The sequence below is a fragment of the Pseudonaja textilis genome, chromosome 12, assembly GCF_049901715.1.
Source record: "Pseudonaja textilis isolate UNSWEBS1 chromosome 12, rPseTex1.2, whole genome shotgun sequence".
Lineage (NCBI taxonomy): Eukaryota > Metazoa > Chordata > Lepidosauria > Squamata > Elapidae > Pseudonaja > Pseudonaja textilis.
This window is the reverse complement of record NC_142001.1, coordinates 5,130,708-5,148,748: the sequence shown is the minus strand read 5'-3', so window position 1 is coordinate 5,148,748 and position 18,041 is coordinate 5,130,708. Positions and strand designations below refer to the sequence as shown.

The following is an 18,041-nucleotide window of genomic DNA, read 5'->3' as shown; positions in this document are numbered from 1 at the left end:
AGTATAAATTGAAGTTGTTGAAGCTTGCAGTTGTTTTTTGCAAGAAATTTCCCGAAGTATAAGGCACGCTTGGCAGATTTATTCATTGTTTCCACAAATGCTGGAAGAGCTGCTTCTAAACAGATAGATTTACTTAGAACTGGCTTGAGAAGACGGACATGTGTTATACAACTTAGAAGCACAAAGAGAAAGAGGAGATTGGAGATTACTGCCACTTGCTCAGCAAGGTGTTGGCTGGCAGAGAATGGAAACAGCAAGGGAAAGCGACCCAAAGTCAGGGGGAAAATGTATAATGATAAAATGAAAGGCCATGGGCGAGAAGTACATAGATGACAAGTACTGAGCTACCATGGTACTTCAGCCTTGCTTCTCACATCGGATGGAGTTATTTGCAGGGACAGCTACGTCCACCCAGCCTGCTCTGCTTTTCAGGTTATCCGTGGGCCACCTTCAGCGGAACAATTCATGCTACTTTTTTTCTGTGGGAGCATCTATAAGAGATAACCAACCATTAGAACTTATTCCTCCTTGTTATTTGAGGGTAAAACTGAAAAAAAAAAAAGCATGGCTTTTAGGTGCTCAATTGATCACTATACCAAACAAACAAACTGGGTTATCTAAAAGACTGTGCTAATATTCCATGCACGTGGCACAAACTGACCCAGGCACAGGTTTTGGGTGCTGTGGGTGGCAGAGACGGCCTCAGCGGCTTGGATCCATGCAGAGAAAGACGCCAGATTCTGTAACAGGGATTTTGTTCCTTGTGCCATCCGTCTGGTAAACTTGCAAGGTTCGTTTTGCTTGCCATGTACAGTGTATAACATCCGGATTACCCTGTGTTGTTTCTGTGTCATCGAATATATAGGTGGGTATGTGCATCATTTTGTGTTTATTTATTCTGTCTTCTTTATGTAGTGTATAATGAATGCAATGAAATTTCATTTTAATGTATCTTGATTAGTGTACATTCAAAGTGACAAAAATATCTCTCTTCTCTTCTCTTCTCTTCTCTTCTCTTCTCTGTTCTCTGGCAATTCTATTCCATTCCATGCTTTATCCTATTCCTTATCCTATCCTATCCTAGGGGTGGGCAAATCCAGATGTTATTTGCCAGATGCTCTGGGCAAGCACTGGGAAGGACCAGCCGGGCAGGGGAGAGTCCTGGAGGGCAGGAATCCGGTCTGAGGCGGAAGCGGCATCTCGGCACCTGCTGTGTCCCAGGTAGCCCATCACGGAGGGCTGCCTGGTCGCCAGCGAGGGGGGGCAGTGGAGGGGGGTTGGGCAGGCCGAGGTGGAGAGAGGGTGAAGGGGGGGAGGTTGGGGGGCAGCAGCCAAGGAAGCCCCTCCGTTTGGGCGGTAGGGGGGCAAAGCCCAAAGGCCCCCAGGCAGCCCAGGCCGCTCGGCGGGAGGGGGGGAGACCAGGGGGCTTATTCGGAGCAACCCCCCCGCCCTTCCGCAGAGCGTCTCCTGGCCAGGACGGCGCTGGGGGGCCATTTGCGCACCCATCAGGACGGCCCGACGTACAGCCCCAGCCGAGGCTCCCCGGGGCCTCCCTCCCCGCCTGCGCTGAGCGTCCCCACCGGCGTCCAACGCGCAGAGCTTCGCCGCCCCGCAACCTACCGGCCAGCGGCCAGGCTGACGGGGCGGGCGAGCCTTGAGCGACAGCGGCGCCTGGCGGCCGAGCCGGGAACAGCGCCGCGCCCACCTTGCCGGCTCGGCCTCGCCCGGGGGTCCCTCGGCAAAGGGTCCCCGCCGCCGCCGCCCACGGCTCCCTGCGGGGCTCTCGGGGGGCGGGGGCAGAGCCAGGACGAGCCTCGGCGCCCCCTCGCACCGCCCGGCCGCAGCAGGCGAGCCCAAGGCGGCCCGGCCCGACCCCCGCCCCGGCGTGGCTGATGGGCTGCGGCGGAGCTGCGCCCAAGGCCGAAGCGCTTCGACGGCTCCCCCGCCCGCCCCTCCCGGCCGGCAGCCCCCTCCCTCCCTCCCTTCTCCCGCGGCGGGGCGGCGCCGGGCGGGGCGGGCGATATAAGGGCCCCTCCGGCTGGGCCGCCGGGCAGAGCGAGCGCGATGCCGGGCGCGGGTGGTCAGGCGGGCCGGGGCCGGGCCGGGGGAGGCGCGCCGTCGCGGGCCGCCTGAGCGCCTCCATGGGCGAGGTGGGCGGCTTCCTGGGCTCCCTGGAGCTGCACGGCTTCCCGGGCTCCCTCGGGGCGGCGCCGCTGGCCGACTCGCCGGGCTTCCTGACGGAGCGGCTGGGGCAGATCGAGGGCCGGCTGCAACGGGGCTCGCCCACCGACTTCGCCCACCTGAAGGGCATCCTGCGCCGGCGGCAGCTCTACTGCCGGATGGGCTTCCACCTGGAGCTCTTCCCCAACGGCACCGTGCGCGGCACCCGGCAGGACCACAGCCGCTTCGGTGAGTCCCCCGCCCGGCGACCTTTCCGGGGACCCTCCGCCTCCCGTCGGGCGGGCCAGGCGCGGCTCCTCCCGGAGCTCCTTGGCGGCCTTTGCGCGGCTCGCCCGGGAGCCGGAGAAGCAGCGGCAGGTGCTGCGGGAAGGGACGGGGCGGACGCCGAGCGGGGCGCAGCGCGGCGCTCCTCTCGCCTGGGGAGCTTCGGAGGTCGCAGCCGCCTGGAGAAGGCGGCAGAGCGGAAGGCGGGCGCGGGCTCCCTCGGCCGCCGCGGCCCCCTCAGGGGCTTCGCTTGCAGGCCTCCGAGCGCTTCGGGGGGCAGCGGTTGTCCCGGGTCTGGCGCGCGGGGCTGCCGGGAAGGCAGAAGGGCCGGAAAGCGCCGGCAGCAGCTGCCCGAGGCCGCCGAGCGAACGGCCCAGGCGGCTCCCGGCCTCGCGCCTGCCCGGCGGTTTCCGAGGGCCAGGTGGCTTCGGCTTCCCCGCCCGGCGACTCGGCCTGTTTGGTGGCCGCTCCAAGAGCCGCCGCTGCGCCTGAGGTGGGCGGCTCCGAAGCGAGTTGTGGCGCAGCGTTTCCCCTCCTGGCGGCCAGGTGGGTTCGGCTGCTGTGGAGGGAAGTTGGGACGCTTTGACCCGCTTCTCGCTCGCTCGGCAGCTCCAGAGCAGGAGAGCTCCGCAGAGCAACGACTGGCCGCTAAGAGGAGGGAAAGGCTCCGGAGGGCCCCAGTTCACCTCAGCCGGGCTTCCCGGAGGCCGCCTTGCCTCGTTCCAGGGGGCGGGGGGGGGGGCACTTTTGGTGTTGGGGGAGGCCTGGAGGAAGGAGCGGGTGAGGGAGGCCCCGGAGGGCCGAGCCACCCGGGCAGGCTTTCCCCAGGCCTTGAGGGATGAAGCCAGTGTTCCTACCTGCAGCCCTAAGCAAATGCAGCTAGAAAGGGGGGCAGGCAGGCGAATGGCTTTACCCCCAGACCAAGGCGTTGGGGCCGGGGTCCCAACTCCCCTCCATCCTTCAGTCGCTTTCCCTTCCCTTTGCTTGGAGGCGGCAGCCGTGCCCGTTTTCTGCAGGGTACAGACGGGCTGTGAAAGAAACTCCCCCTCCGAGAAATGTCTGCATTCCCGCCGCCGCCTTTGAGAACCGTTTCTGATTTAAATCCTGGTGGATATTCGGAGCTGCTGCTTCTCCCACAGGGAGCCTGGTCTCTCCTAATCGGAGGAAGAGCCGGGCAAAAGGAGCCGGGCAGACCGGTCTCCTCTGCTCTCCCCCAGCCCCCTTGAGTAGATCAAAGGAAGAGGATTCATTGCAGAAAAGGCTCCAGGTGTTCCTTCGGGGTTTTCTCGTCGGCCAAGCAAGGGAGACCAGACCACAAGACGGAACTTCCGTAGCTCTTCATTCTACCTCAGAGGAAGCTTGGTTTCGGATAACGCCGCCGTCTTGTCTGTAGAGAACAGAGGCCCAGAACGTTGGGGGGGGGGGCAGGTCAATGGGTGTGATTGGCACTTGGGGAGAGCGTTATGGGCCCACTTGGGAGAGTCAACAAGGGGAAGACTGTCTCCCTTTTCCTTGTCCAAGAAAACCTTCAGGCTCCCTTTGGGGAATCGAAGGAATGGTTTGAACTGGAGAAAAGCCTAAGCCAGATGTTTCCCGCCAGGCTAACTTCCCCTTGACCCTAAAGGAGTTTTCCCACTGGGATGGGTGGCAGACAAAACAATTCAAAGGAGATTGGCTAAAGCCTTGCCATCTGCCTTGCCTTTCCTGGATCCAGCCATCTGTTAAGGAAAGGAAGTAGGTCAGGTGTTAGCCTAGGCAACGGTGCCGCCTGGGAAGGGACCCTCCAGCCAGGAAAGCCGCTCAGAGACGCCCAGCTGGGCCTTTAGGCTTGGTTGCTGCCCAGTTCTGGGTTCAGATTCTCTGTGGAGACGGACAGATTGTAACTATGTGGAAGGAGGGGGAGGAGAAGGAAGAGTCGTAACAGGGAATTGCTGATCGGGCTAGCGGACGAGTTGAGGAGGAGGCTGAGTCTGCTCAGAACAAGCATTTTGGCTGCTCCTGTTTATGGATGAGGCCCTTTCTCCTCATGCTGAAGCAGGATTAGGCCTTCATCCTGCACTGCAGGACAGGTCGTTCTCCAGCCAGCTGCCCCTGAGCGGAGGATCAAGCAGCCCCTGTTGGACCGAGAGGGGAAAAGGCCTCCGGCCCTCTGGCTTTCTGGGCCGGAGGAGAAGGCTGGCCAAGCCGGCACCCAGCAAGAGGGCCCTCTAGAAGCTGCCCCACAGGCCAGCGTCTCTCTTTGCCACGGCTGGAGCACAGCCCCCAGAACTTCCCAGCCAGAATGGAACTCTGGGAGCTGAACCCCGCCATTCTTGAAGCCCCCCAACTGAGGATTTCTAGAAGCTCGAGTCCAGCGATTTTAAAGTTGCTGAAATTGAGGAATATAACTGCAGATGGTGGCTCTACATAGCTGCATATGTGATTTCGATGTGTCTCTCTAGGGAGCATTTGTCCCAGAGGGTTTGGTACATGGAGTCACCCGGGCATCACCTGGGGTGCTGCTGGCGGCATCATTTTCTAACCAAGTGGTTATGTAGACTGGAAGGATCGGAAGGGGCCCTGGACACCAACCCCACCAATGCAGAGATCCCCTGGCTGTGTCTCCCCAAGCCCTCCTGTAAAGCAGCCCCTGCCATTGTCCAAGGCAGCCTGTTCCGTGATGGAGCAGCGTTAGTTTAGGGAAAGATCACAAGGAGCGTTCGAAGGAGGCCAACCGCCTTGTCTCTGGTCCCATCTGAGGAACAGCTCTGAGCAATTCTGCCCTTCCGTCTCCATCTCAGCCTTCCAGGTCCTTGAAGGAGGCTCCCCAGAGTCTGTTCTCCAGGCATACCCAACCTCTCTCTGTTCCTCTCCCGCTTTTCCTCCGTTTCCTCCGGCTTACTCTCCTCTGACGTGCTCCAATGCGCTAACGTTCTTGCTTGCAATGTCTAGAAATGCTAGGTGTGATCTGACTACTGCTAACTTCCTCTCTATTGGAAGGGAAATGGTGGCCAAGCCGCCTTAATGGAGTTTTTCTGCCACGATTTTATTTATATCTCATCATTATAGGGGGGGTTTTTTCCAAGGGGGTGAACATATCCAACACACCGTCTACCTCCTATTTTCCCCACAGCAACCACCCTGTGGGGGTGGGTGGGTGGGCAAAGAGAGAGTGGCTGGCCCAAGGTCACCTGGTCAGCTTTCATGGCCAAGGCAGGACTTGAACTCATAGGTTCTTGCTTTCTAGCCTAGTGGCTTAACCACTGGACCAAACTGGCTCTCATTGATATTTTTTTCTGGTTGGTGTTCTGGAGATGTTCTCGGGAGGCATATGCATATAGGTTGGAAACCTTAGGGGTTGTGGGGGAAAACGAGTCCCACAAAATGCCTTCTCAATGGCTAGATCCCAATGGCGGAAGGGTCCACCAAGCGAGCCTGATTCTTAATCTGTTCTCCCAGCGGGGGGGTACAGGATTTCTGTGCAGCCCCCAACTGTGTGCAGGACATTAGCGCCAACCTGAACAGATTGAACACCGGTTGCAACTGTTAAGGAAGAGGCGTGAATGTCTCATTTCCAGCCAGCCTCATTCCAAGAGTTTCGTTGCACTCGGAGGAGCGTCTCAGATTGTGACGCTGCTCTGATCTTGTCAACAAGACAACATTATGTAGTTGATTGCAATCCAGGTGTAAATTCTGCTATTTTAAAATAGAACAGCTCCAGAACAGCTTGGAAACAAAATCTGTTCAGGGTTATCTATATGGTCTTCAAACTTGAGCTATCCAAGCAACCTTTCTCAGCATGAAAACCCAGTGAGGAAGCCGTTAATGTACCTTTTCATGCAATGCAAAAGAATGTTACAATTACGTTGCAATCCTGCATTTCATATCCTGTAAACACAAACTCTCAGGTTCTCAGGGAATCCTTCAGTCCTTTTGAATGCTGCCAGTCTAATGGAAGACTCAGTGGGAAGGGGCTGTGCAGACACCTCCTGCAGGTGGTCAAGGAATGCCATCCTGCACAGGTGGGAGCGTTTCCTTGAGAGGCAGCGGGGGCAGCTACCCTGAAAAGAAGGCAAGTGGGAAAAGAAGGAACTAATAATGAGAGAAAATTATAGGTACTCCTCAAGTTATGACTGCAATGGAACCTGCCCCTAACTCATGACAGTTATAAATCAGGTCACCCATGTGACTGACCCGATTTTATGACCTTTTTTGTGGTGCTTGTTAAACGAAACAGTGGCCATAAAGTCACTGCAACAGTTGTGAAGTAAACACCACTTTAAGTGAACTAGGTTTGCTGTGGAGGCTAAAACATATGAAGAACGCTTGCAGGAACTGGGCTTGGCTAGTCTGGTGAAGAGAAGGTCCAGGGGAGACAGGATAGAGGTCTTCCAATATTTGAGGGGTGGCCACAGAGAGGAGGAAGGGGTCAATCTATTCTCCAAGCACCCAAAGGCCAGACAAGGAATAATGGACGAAAACTGAACAAGGGGAGATTCAACCTGGAAATAAGGAGAAACTTTCTGACAGTGAGAGCAATCAACCGATGGAACAGAAGTTGCCCTCAAAAGTTGTGGGAGCATCATCCTTGGAAGCTTTCAAGAAGAGACTAGACTGCCACCTGTCACAAATGGCGTAGGGTCTCCTGCTTGGGTGGGGGTTGGACTAGATGACCTACAAAGTCCCTTCCAACTCTGTTAATCTGTTAAACAGTGGCTTTTGGCACTGTAAAACATGGTCACATAACTGGAACATTACAAATGGCCATAAATGCAGGCCAGTTGCCAAAAACCCAAGTGCAGTCATGTGACTGGGAGGGAGGGAAGGTGACCATTAGAACTTACAGGTATCCCCAGGGAGGTCTGTTGCCATTTTGAATATTGCTGAACGCCCTGCCATAAGTTGAGGACTCCCTATATTTTGGGCTCTGTCTCTGTCAGATCAGGGACTGCCAAAGCTCTGCAGGGATTCAGATGCTGTTTTTCCCAACCTCTCCAAGAAGGCAGCCATTGAACCCGAGGTCTGTGGCCAGTGAATCTTTCCTGGGGCCGCTAAGCCACATTATCCTGGCCAGTCCCAGCTTCTGCAGTGGGAGATGCAATGTGCCATAGTTGGGAACATGGCAGCCATGCGTTGCCCTCTTTGGAAGGAGCTCCGAGAAATGTGCATTGCAGCCCTCCTGGTTGTTATTTTTTTCCCATCCATGTTTTAAACAGAAAGTTCTGTTGCTGGTTAACGCAGGCTTTTTTGAGCAAATGTTTTTTAACAGGACAGGCTGATTGTGTTAGAAAACCAGGAAGAAGCTGTCCCCAAAATATTAATGGTGGGCAGATCTTTGAAATGGGTAATTGTTGCTTGGACAGAAGACAGATTGAGAAGATAGAAGCTGGGGTGAAGTTGCCCTCTTCTTATTGTGGCCTTTCTGGTGGCCACCCTTGCCCCGTTGTTGGAGGACAGAGTTGCCTCTCCTGGAGGGGGAAGTGGAGGGAAGGTCCCAAAACCCAAGTGAAAAGACGGGACGCTTGGTTGTCTCTGGGCAAGTCCTCTTAGGGAACTTCAAGCGGTGGTGGTGGAAGCAGAAGCGGGCCAGGTGGTTTGGTAGCAGTTACGTGTCTCTGCCTTGTAACACTACAAGGCATAAACATACAACAGCCCTGCGAGGCTCTCCATTCTGTGAGGAGAAAGGCTGAAGCTGAGCTCACCTGGAGTGTTGACAGCAGAAAGGAGCGTTGAGCAAGGAGGTGCTTTGGCCAAGATGAGCTCCTGTGTGACTCAGCACGGAGAGACCCCTCCTCCGTGCCTTTCTCCTGGCAGGCCTTCAAAGGCAGCGGGTGATCGAGGCGGCTGGTGAGGGACTTTGAAACAGAGGAGCAAGTTTCTTGGAACACGTTTGGTGTGTGTGTGTGTGTGTGCTTGTGTATCCATGTTGCTCATGCTGCCTTGAGCTTCTCTTCCGTGCACAGAAGGGGCTTTGCACCAGAGCTGGTCTGGATTCCCTCTTTTTGCCTGAGAGCCCAAGTTCTTGCTTGGGACGAGAATTTCTGAGATTGCTGCAGTCCTGATCCTTGGGGGTGGGGAGAGGGCGGGAGGGGGGGGCTATGGGACCCTGTGTTTGAGCTCCTCTTTTCTCCTGCAGCCCCTCTGCGGCTGGGAAGATTCTCCCCTCCAACAAGGCCCCCCCCCCCTGCGTTAATAGGCAGCCCCTGTGCACCTGTTTCCAAGCAGCTGTTGGGTGGGGGATGGGTGTTGAAAGTTTAGCTCTGCAGATCTGAGTACAACCTCCAGCTTGTTCAGGAGCCCCCCGGCCAGGGCCTCCCCCTCCCGGCTCCTACTACGAGGAGAAGAGACAGGTGCAAGCGGCCGGCCGGCTGAAGTCGTCACAAAGCGATTGTCTTCGTGCCAGGACAATGCCTGGCAGCTGTGGGGGAAGCTGGGAGAGATTCGGGCTTTCCAGGCCTCAGGAATTCCAGAAGCCAATCTGGAGGGGCTCCAAGGCAGAAATGCCGTCGCCGGCTGCGGGAGGGAAGAGCCGGGAGGGCTGGAAAACAAACCCCGTTCAGTCACCCGCTGCCTTTGAAACCCCGAGAAAGTGGATTCTTGATCCTCGCCCAACAGCCACGCCCAGAGCTGCAAAAACGAGAGAACTAAAGCTCTCAAAAGGCCCCCAAGCTGACTCAGTTTGGCTGTCCAATGCTGCAAACCCCTGGGAGTCGGCCTTGGCCTCCAGGGTGTCTGCAGGGTGTGGTCAAAAAAGTCAAGATGGCGGCCGTGATGGTGCTGTTGGAGCTCGGCCTGTTTTTGATGTCCAACCAGGTGAAGCGCTTTGGTCACCCCACCACAATCCCCGGCTGGAGCTTTTTGGACTGCAGAAAAAAGAGGGACTCCCGTTTTCCTTCCTTCCCCTGAAGCCTCTTGTGGGTGTGACATTCTCCCATTGGGATCTGCAGCCGCAGTCACCGAGGTTGGCAATGAATGAAGCCGACTCCGATTTCTCAGTGGATTTGGATTAGGACCTTCAGAACCTCCCCAAAACTTGGAGCAAGTTACAATACAGGCTGAACAGACCAACGTTGCCCTGAACAATTTCAGGAAAAATGGAGAAGAAATTGGATGGAGGGATGTGGAAATTGGATGGATGGATGTGTGTGTGTTTGTGCTTGTATAGGTTTCTTGAAGGAAAACTTTTCAGAAACAATCCAAAAAATGCTCCCAGTAATTGAGGGAGCAGGCTTGGGGCTCCTTCTCTGGGCACCATCCGATATGGGTTCAGGTTATGCTGTTCAGTCCCGCAAGAGGAGCCAGGTTTGATAGAAGGTAGGGAAGTCCAGCTCTTCAGGAGTTGGACTCCGCAGTGCTTCAGTTTCAGAAGCCAAGGAGTGCTTCAGAGCATGAAGGAACAGAGGCCGCCCCATCCATCCACAGCTCCTTAAAGCAGCTGCACCTTTTCCCAGGATCGCACATTGTCAACGTATCCTACAGTGCCGGGATAGGATTTTGAAACTGCCGTTCAGGTGGGCTCTCTGTGGACCAGGTGCAGGGGCTGCCAGAACTGGAGACAAGGTACTATGTGGACATTTCCTTGTGCCCCCAAGTTCCTTCATGCCTTCAGAGGTGACGTTCAGCTCTGCTTTCTAGTGGGCCCACAAACACAAACGCTTTGATGCTTGTTGAAAGACAGGAGGTCTCTCTGTGAAACAAGACAACTCGGGTATCGGAGCTGTTCCAAGACAGCAAGGCAAGCGCAGTCAGGGTTTAAAGTCAAAAGGGTGCTTTGGAATGAGGTCAGAATAAGGATGCATTTAGCCTGATGGTGTCCTTGTTTGCGCAAGGATTCTTGTGATTGCCTCATGAATTGGAAAGCCTTGTCGTATATCTCCTGAAGTATTTTGCATTATTAAGCCCTTCCAAGTAGTACTCGGAGCTTGCAAAAGGAAGGTGGGAATGTAAATCTAATTATGGTCTCAAGAAAGGTTGGACATCCTGGAAGCTCTACAAATAAATGGATGCTTCCTCGTTTTACTCTTTGAACAATCATCTCCTTCGCCAATTTTTCCGGAGTTGGCCCATGATGAGCTTCCATTGATATAGTTAGATGCTTTCACAGTCAGGTGTTCTTTATTGGCCCTTGACATGATGGTAAACTCATTTCTTAACTCAAAGTTTAGTCATTTCGTTCCTGGGTTGAGATTCTCTATTGTCTGTAAGGTCAGGGCTTTTTCAGTAGTCTACAAACAGGGTTGGAGGAACAGGGTAGTAGACCGGTAGATATTTCCTCCGGTGAAGAGATCCATGGCTCCTCTTTGTATTTCACTGCTGAAAAGAGAGCTGGGTAGAATGCTTTGGTTTCAGTATATATTCACATTTATATCAGCAAATAGGCCAAATCTCAATTTTTTTGATCAAAACATCCTGAAAAATTGCAGGTTGGCTTATCCGTGAGTGGCACTTTTTTCATTTTGATTTATAATTTGAGGGTCTGGTTATCTAGGGATGGGTTTGTACAAAAGTATATATGTTAGCCTGTCCTGGGTTTCATTTCTTCAAATACTCAGCCCCGCCCGCCCGCCCGGCCCTGATGTTTGCTGAATGCTCAGACTGGTGCCTGCCAAGCCTGGTGCAAATGGGATTGATCCTTTCTTGAATGTCAAGGAGTTGAATGCATTGCCGCCCTCTGGGGTGCCTCCTTCCCTCTTTGCATATAAAAGGTTTCCCAGGTGAAAGGACGGTGCACCCTTGAGGAGGGCTGGGTCTGTAAGATCTCCAAGGAGATAGATACAGCTTGGAAAGTTTGTTGCTCAAGAAGATTGAAGTTTTTTTCTCCCTTTTTCATTCGTCAAGTATAGTAACTCTGGTTTTTTTAAAAATCTTTTTAAAGGAATTTTGGAGTTTATAAGTTTGGCAGTAGGACTGGTTAGTATCCGTGGAGTGGATTCTGGCCTTTATCTTGGAATGAATGAGAGAGGAGAGCTCTATGGATCGGTAAGTGTAATTCCTACAACCTTCTGACTTTATCAGAATTTGATGTAATTCAGAATGACCTTCCTTCCTTAAATGACCTTGATCTGTTGGGCATTTGGACGAGTACCTGGATTCTAAGCGATAGGACAGCTGGTGTGCTTATGGCCCTAGCAAGAGCCATTAGCTGCAGGCAACCTTCTCTTGAGAAGGAGAAAGGGAATAGATAGCAAAAACCAAGATTAAAATTGCAAACAAGAATTCCAGACTGAACTGCAAAGGTCCGGAGCTACAACGGAGATGATGTAACTCCTTTCAGTCTCACCTTGTCTGAAAGGCAGGACTTTGAGCCGCATCTTCCCATGAAAGTACTGTGGGGAGAAGGGTGCTAATTGAGGGAGCTTCCTAGTCCAAGAAGGATCTTCCACAGGGAACTTCGGTAGCAAATGGGGGATTCGTGAGAGCATAAATGCCATCTCCAACATGCCTCCAGCAAAAATATATATTTGAATTTCAGAGGAATGCAGACAGTATTTGTACCTGCATAGAACATATTAACCGAATTAAGTGGGAATTAAATTGGCTGTAAATAACTTAAATTCAGACAAATTGGAACGATTTATTGCTATATTTACAAGCCTTACAAGCAAGGAATAGTCATCAGACAAAGGGACACGTATCCAGATAATACCGTAAACTATGTTAAATGTCTGTCTGAAGTTATAACACCAGTAAATTCACAAATAGTATAAGGTTTAAATCACGAAATTACAGTTTAGCCAAAAGTTCTAATAAGAGGAAACTCTCTGAGTAGCATCCTTTTCTTCTTAAAAACCCAACCACCATCGTAAATCAGTTCATTGTTTTATTTTGCTTTGGAGGGTTTAGGGGAACCCACTACAGAAATGCCCCACCCTAATCCCAAAGGGCCTAAAACGAGCCTTCCCACTTGGGTATTACAGCATTAGTGGCAACCGCTACCGCCCCTGTGCGCCCCGAGGGTCACACGGCTTCAAAACAAGAGAAGTTAACAACCCAAAGAGATTTGGCCCCTTGACTGTGAGCAAGCATCGTCCCCATCTCCCTCCTGCTCCTTCTGGGGTATCTTTTGGCAGGAGAGATTAACAGGGTGCCAAGTTGGAGGTGGTGTCTGACCCTCAGTCCTCCCCTCGGCGCAGGGTTGCTCAGTCGAGAAACCACCTCAGCTTCCTTTCCTCCCAACAAGGGACCCCTTGACATGGCTTCTCCAGATGAGGCTTCTTTGATGGGGGTCATGTCCACTTTCTCGTTTTCGTTGGTGCCTTCTGGTCCTAAGGAACACCAGCCCTGACCTAGCCAAGAAGGGTATTACTGAGCAGCCAATTCCAAGATTCCTCTGGAGCTTCTCTCTCTTCTGGCCCATGGATGGCCATGCCCTGGAGGGGTGGAATTTGACTCCCACCCATTCAGCAGAGACCATGCCTGCTCTAGAAGGTCAGGTGGAGTAGTGAGGTCTGATGTCCCATGTTTTAGTGTTGAGTTGGCAAATGGCAGAGAATAAATCCTAAGGTTTATGCTGAGAGCAGGACTAGGACATGAGGTTCACATCCCACCGGCAGCTCCAACTTTACATTTCAAGAAGGCAACAAGCACCTGTTTATATCGTGAGAGTCTGAAGGCAAATGACACCACACCCACCCTCCTGTTTTTAAGGGTCCTGAAAAACCAAAAAAAAAAAAGTGGGGAGGGGTTGGAAATCAATTCACCCAGGGGAAAATCCAGGATCTGTTCAGGGGAGCCAGGCTATTTTGGTCAATGTCCAGTATAAAACAAGCTGGAATAGAATATAAACAATCACGCAGATACAATGATCAGCCCTAATGCAAGAAGCTCTGGTGAACAAGAGAACGAGAAAATGTCACCCTCCACCTTGATCCTCTTTGGAAGGAAGGAGGGCAAGATAGAAGCCACTCAATCGTAGTTACTAGTCGTCCTTGGGTGGAGTCAGGGGGATTTTTTGTCCCGTCCTCTACCAGGATTGTTTTTCATGTCTCTTGTTTTTTTTTTCCTTCCCACCTCCTGCTCACACAGAAGAAGCTCACACGGGAGTGTGTTTTCCGCGAACAATTCGAAGAAAACTGGTATAACACCTACGCCTCGACCCTCTACAAGCACACGGACTCTGAACGGCAGTATTACATTGCTTTGAACAAAGACGGGTCTCCCAGAGAAGGATTCAGGACTAAGAGACACCAAAAATTTACTCATTTTTTACCCAGGCCGGTAGATCCTGCTAAGATACCTGCTGTGTATAGAGACCTTCTGCGCTACAGGTGATACTCCCTGCAGCTTGAGAACAAATGAGAGGGTGAAGCCACACGATTGTGGAACATACATACATGCATGCAGCTGGATTTCCAAAGTTTTTGCTGGAGCGCTATAAGCCTACGCATTTCATCTCTTCTGCAAGCCTATTTAACACGTAGAGAAGGCCTCGCCTGGAGCCTCTTGGCTTTCAAAGAAGGATGTAACAAGGATGGATTCCATCTGCAGGGAGCGCGACAGGATTGGGCAGAGCCTGGAACCCTATATAGGATCACTTTCTAATTACATGTTCAATTTGGTGGGCTAGGAAGAGGAAGCAGAACACCCTGAGCAAAAGAGATTGCGTTCGACAACCACCAGCCACATTGATCCTAAGCCATGGAACCAGGCACAGAAGAATTCAGAAATGATTTGCATTCTGCTCAAAAGCTTGGAAAGTTTGCTTGCTAAACTAGCTCTTTGCAACTTGCCAGATGTTGGTGATCTGAAATCTGAGAACTCGGGGACTTGCCTGGTAGTAAAGTGGAGAATCCAAATCTATTGGATATCTGGCTCCTCAGGAAGGTGTGTGTGAATGTGGCTTTATTTGTGCAAGCACACACTTGGACCCCTGTGCATTTCCTTCCGTTGGAGTCTGATAGTAGAGAGGAGGCGGTGAGGTCAAAGAACGAGCATTTTTATGATGTAAACACAATACTGTTCATAAGGACAAATCTATTTATAAAGTGTATATTGTATATTTATTTTATATATTTATTTATTTCATACATACATACATATATATATATATATATATATATTATTTTTAAAATGAGAGATATTATGATTCAACTTTCTTCAGAAAGAATAAGGTCCTACTAATGTAGGCCAAAGAGGGGGGACTTTAAAGAGCTTTATTAGCAATAAAATGTCTTTATATATTGCAGGTGGCTTATTAATTTATTGTAATCATAGCGATTCATAATTTAAGATTTAAAACCATGAAGGTGGAAACAGACCTACAATTACAGAAAACATCCTATGGGTAAGTGATGGAGAGAGGCAGAAATACACTTGGTGGGTGCTTCTATAGTGGTTGGATTGTCTGCCCAAATAACCCCATTCAGTTGCTATGCTTACACCCAAAGAGGCGAGATTAGAATTGTAGCCAAAATTGAATTATTAAATTTGTGGCAAATCCATTCCCCTCCTATAGGAAATCTGTTTTTGAGCTGCTTAAAATTTGCCCCTCTAAGGGAAAAAAAAAAGTCCTGGTTTTCTCCAGGTTAACAATTGGGGCATTTTCACAACCTGAGAACATGAAGGGGAACCTAGAGCTTCCCTGTGTGGTACTGGATTGCAGTTCCCAGCATGCTAAACTGGTGAGGCTGGTGGGATCCTGGAATCCTGACCTGAAAGATGGCAAATCACAAGCTAGTGTGACATTTTCTATGAAGAATTTTTCCTCCTATAACACGTCACCAGGACTGCATTTCTACAACAGGCCCCACTTTTTTTCAAAATGAAGAATCGAGATCAGTGTTTGGACTCCACTGTCCCAACGTTCTTCTTGATACCAGTCTTAGACTGACGAGGACAAGACCAAATAGAACCCATATACCCCATGATTGGATGATTGGCGCCTGGACATCACTTTGCTCAGGATGCCTCTTCCATCCTGATGTTCTCTTCTACCCATCGTGTGGGTGAAGCGAACAAGGAAAGACAGCCTCTCCTAGGCTGCCCTAAGTTGGGTTTGGATGCTAAGTAGGAGGCGACTGGCTTGGCGTGGATTGGGAGGCGATTTTTCAACCTTGGCAACTTTGAGACGTATGGACTTTCGTTTCCAGAATTCAGTTTTAGGAGTTGAAGTCCTCGCAACTTAATGATGCCAAGATTGAAAAATTCTGCTCTAGGGAAAAACGGGCTGTCGGCTAAACTGAGAAGGCAAAAACAAACCAGGAGGAGGCAAACTGCCATTGTGTCATTGCCAAAAAAACAATATAAACATGCCAAGAAAGATTTGTATAATCATTTTTAGAAGAGTTTTAGATTTCAATCTGGGCCCCGGGCATGTAACTATTTTCTTACCAAATTATGAATCCCTAGTTATTTTTTGACTGTTAACAGAATTAAGTGGTTCAAATGTGGTGTCCCAACTGAGACTGTGGTCTTATCTTTTTTGATTGGGAGTCGTTCAGATGGATTACCATTGTCTTTGCATCATCACAGCCTTCAGTCGTACTTACTGAAAGAAAGAAATAGGAGACTGAAATCTCACACCCCTCTGGAAAAGGCCAACTAAGAAAATCTCTCCTTGAATACGATCGAGAATTCTGCTTGTTTTCCACTTTGACGATATCCCTAAAAAGGACTGTGGGAATTCTGGGGTCAAGATGAAATAATGTTTTTTTTTCGTTGCCTAAAACATTATCTAGTGTCCTGTAAATAATTCGTTACATCTGTGTTTATTTTTTTACCTTTAAACTTCCACTTATTCCTCTCAGGGGGAAGATCTGCAGAGAAGCACACCCAACTTTTATAAATGCTGAATTAAAGGTTTCACTTGGGGCCTGGCCAGCCCTCCTGCGTTTGGACAGTAATAGTCCTGTGTAAGAGCATGGCCTAAATTGTTTTGATCCTTTGTCATAATATGGATGCTCCCACTGGACCTCTGACCATGATCTTTAATATAGGAACCATCTCATTTCCCCACATTTTGAGATAAGAAACACTCCCAACACCTTAGTAGAGGATCTAGAATAGACTAGGCAAAATCTCAGACACCCTTCAAAAAGATCACGAAAAATCCTGGCTTTACTCAAATAATCTCCGGGCCCCAGCAGGGCCTGGGTGGTCATGCCATATAAGGAGATCCTGAGGGTGGAGCAGATCTCTTCCCAGAGACTGGAAACTAAAACATATGATGAACTGTTATAGGAACTGGGCCTGGCTAGTCTAGGGAAGAGAAGGACCAGGGGAGACAGGAGAGCAGCCTTCCAGTATTTGAGGGGCTGCCACAGAGAGGAGGAAGGGGTCAAGCTATTTTCCAAAGCACCCAAAGGCCAGACAAGGAATAATGGATGAAAACTGAACAAAGGGAGATTTAACCTGAAAATAAGGAGAAACTTTCTGACAGTGAGAACAATCAACCAATGGAACAGAAGTTGGCACTTGCCATCACTGGAGACTTTCAAGAAGAGACTGGACTGCCATTTGTCAGAAATGGTGTAGGGTCTCCTGCTTAGGCAGGGGGGTTGGACTAGATGACCTACAAGGTCCCTTCCAACTCTGATTATCTGGATCTGGATCTTCCACCTCTCCTGTGCTCCAGAGCAGACTTTGTTTCAAAGGGAAACGTATGATGCGTGTGAACCCAGCAATAAAACCAACCGTTGATATTTAGGTTAATGAAAAAGGCTCCTGGCTTGGCAACTTGAATGAAATGGCTTTGTTTCACTGTAACTTACTTTTTAAAGTTTGATAAATGCACATTTAATGGTATATCAGGATATGCTCCATTTTCAGCCCGCTAGGGACTCTGCGAAAGTGTACGAAATGTACAAAAAGGCTTTGGCATTGCAGCTCCGGAGGTAATCAACGAGTCCTTAGGCAGCAGACACAGAAGGGTTCCAGCTGGAAGTGCCTGCCCTAAATGGACCTCCAAATTCCTCTTTAATCACGTTTTAGATCTTTGTTAAACCGTAAATGTAATTCCCATACACAGCAAATGCCACAAGCATCTCTTGAAAATCTGTAATGGATTTATGGCAACTTTTAAATCCATGATAGCAAATGAACAGCTTTTGTTCAACGACACTTGAAGATGTTCCTCACTTACCTTTTATGTCTTGATTCTAATTTGATCAGTTGGATAAATGTAATACAGGATACATAAATGTAATATTGCAATATCCAGTCAATATCCACTAGATGAAACACAACTACTGTAAGACTAAGTCATCCTTTTTTCCACCAGATAGTCATACTTTCTTGTTGTATTATAGTTCTGGTCATAGTCTTATGGTTCATGAAACCATAAAACAAATGTTCATGAATTTTTGTTTCATGAAAGAAAATAAGGAACTTCTGAGAACAAATGCAGACAACTTATCTCAAAAGTAAATAAAACATTTCTGTCTATTGAGTTAGAATATATTTCCTTCTATACGCTGATGCAGAAAATTAATTGAATGGCATAAAACAAAGTTACTATCAGTGAGATACAGTTACTATTAAATTATGAAAACAGGGAAATCTCTTAATCCTGGTAGCTATTCTTTTGCATAGTATAGAACTTTTTTTAGCCTATATTGATAGATTTATATAATCATGCTTTTTAAAGATAAAATATTCCCAACTACCTTTGTGAGGCTTAC

The 18,041-nt window shown here is 50.1% G+C and overlaps 1 protein-coding gene across 3 annotated transcripts; it reads left to right on the top strand.

Moving 5' to 3' along the window:
- The first annotated feature begins 2,051 nt into the window (after nucleotides 1-2,051).
- On the top strand, nucleotides 2,052-17,080 carry FGF16 (fibroblast growth factor 16). 3 transcript variants are annotated; one of them, XR_015745045.1, is made up of 5 exons: nucleotides 2,052-2,409; nucleotides 11,300-11,403; nucleotides 13,450-14,337; nucleotides 14,610-14,707; nucleotides 16,170-17,080. XR_015745045.1 is itself a non-coding variant. In XM_087940891.1 (3 exons), exons 1-3 carry the CDS (start codon nucleotides 2,142-2,144, stop codon nucleotides 13,693-13,695), a joined length of 615 nt encoding a protein of 204 aa, XP_087797017.1. In that variant the 5' UTR covers nucleotides 2,052-2,141; the 3' UTR covers nucleotides 13,696-14,606. The 3 variants fall into 3 exon arrangements, 2 of the variants coding, with proteins under 2 accessions (XP_087797017.1, XP_026558943.1); XM_087940891.1 differs by lacking the exons at nucleotides 14,610-14,707; nucleotides 16,170-17,080 and having other exon boundaries at nucleotides 13,453-14,606; XM_026703158.2 differs by lacking the exons at nucleotides 14,610-14,707; nucleotides 16,170-17,080 and having other exon boundaries at nucleotides 13,450-14,606.
- Nucleotides 17,081-18,041: the final 961 nt, after the last annotated feature.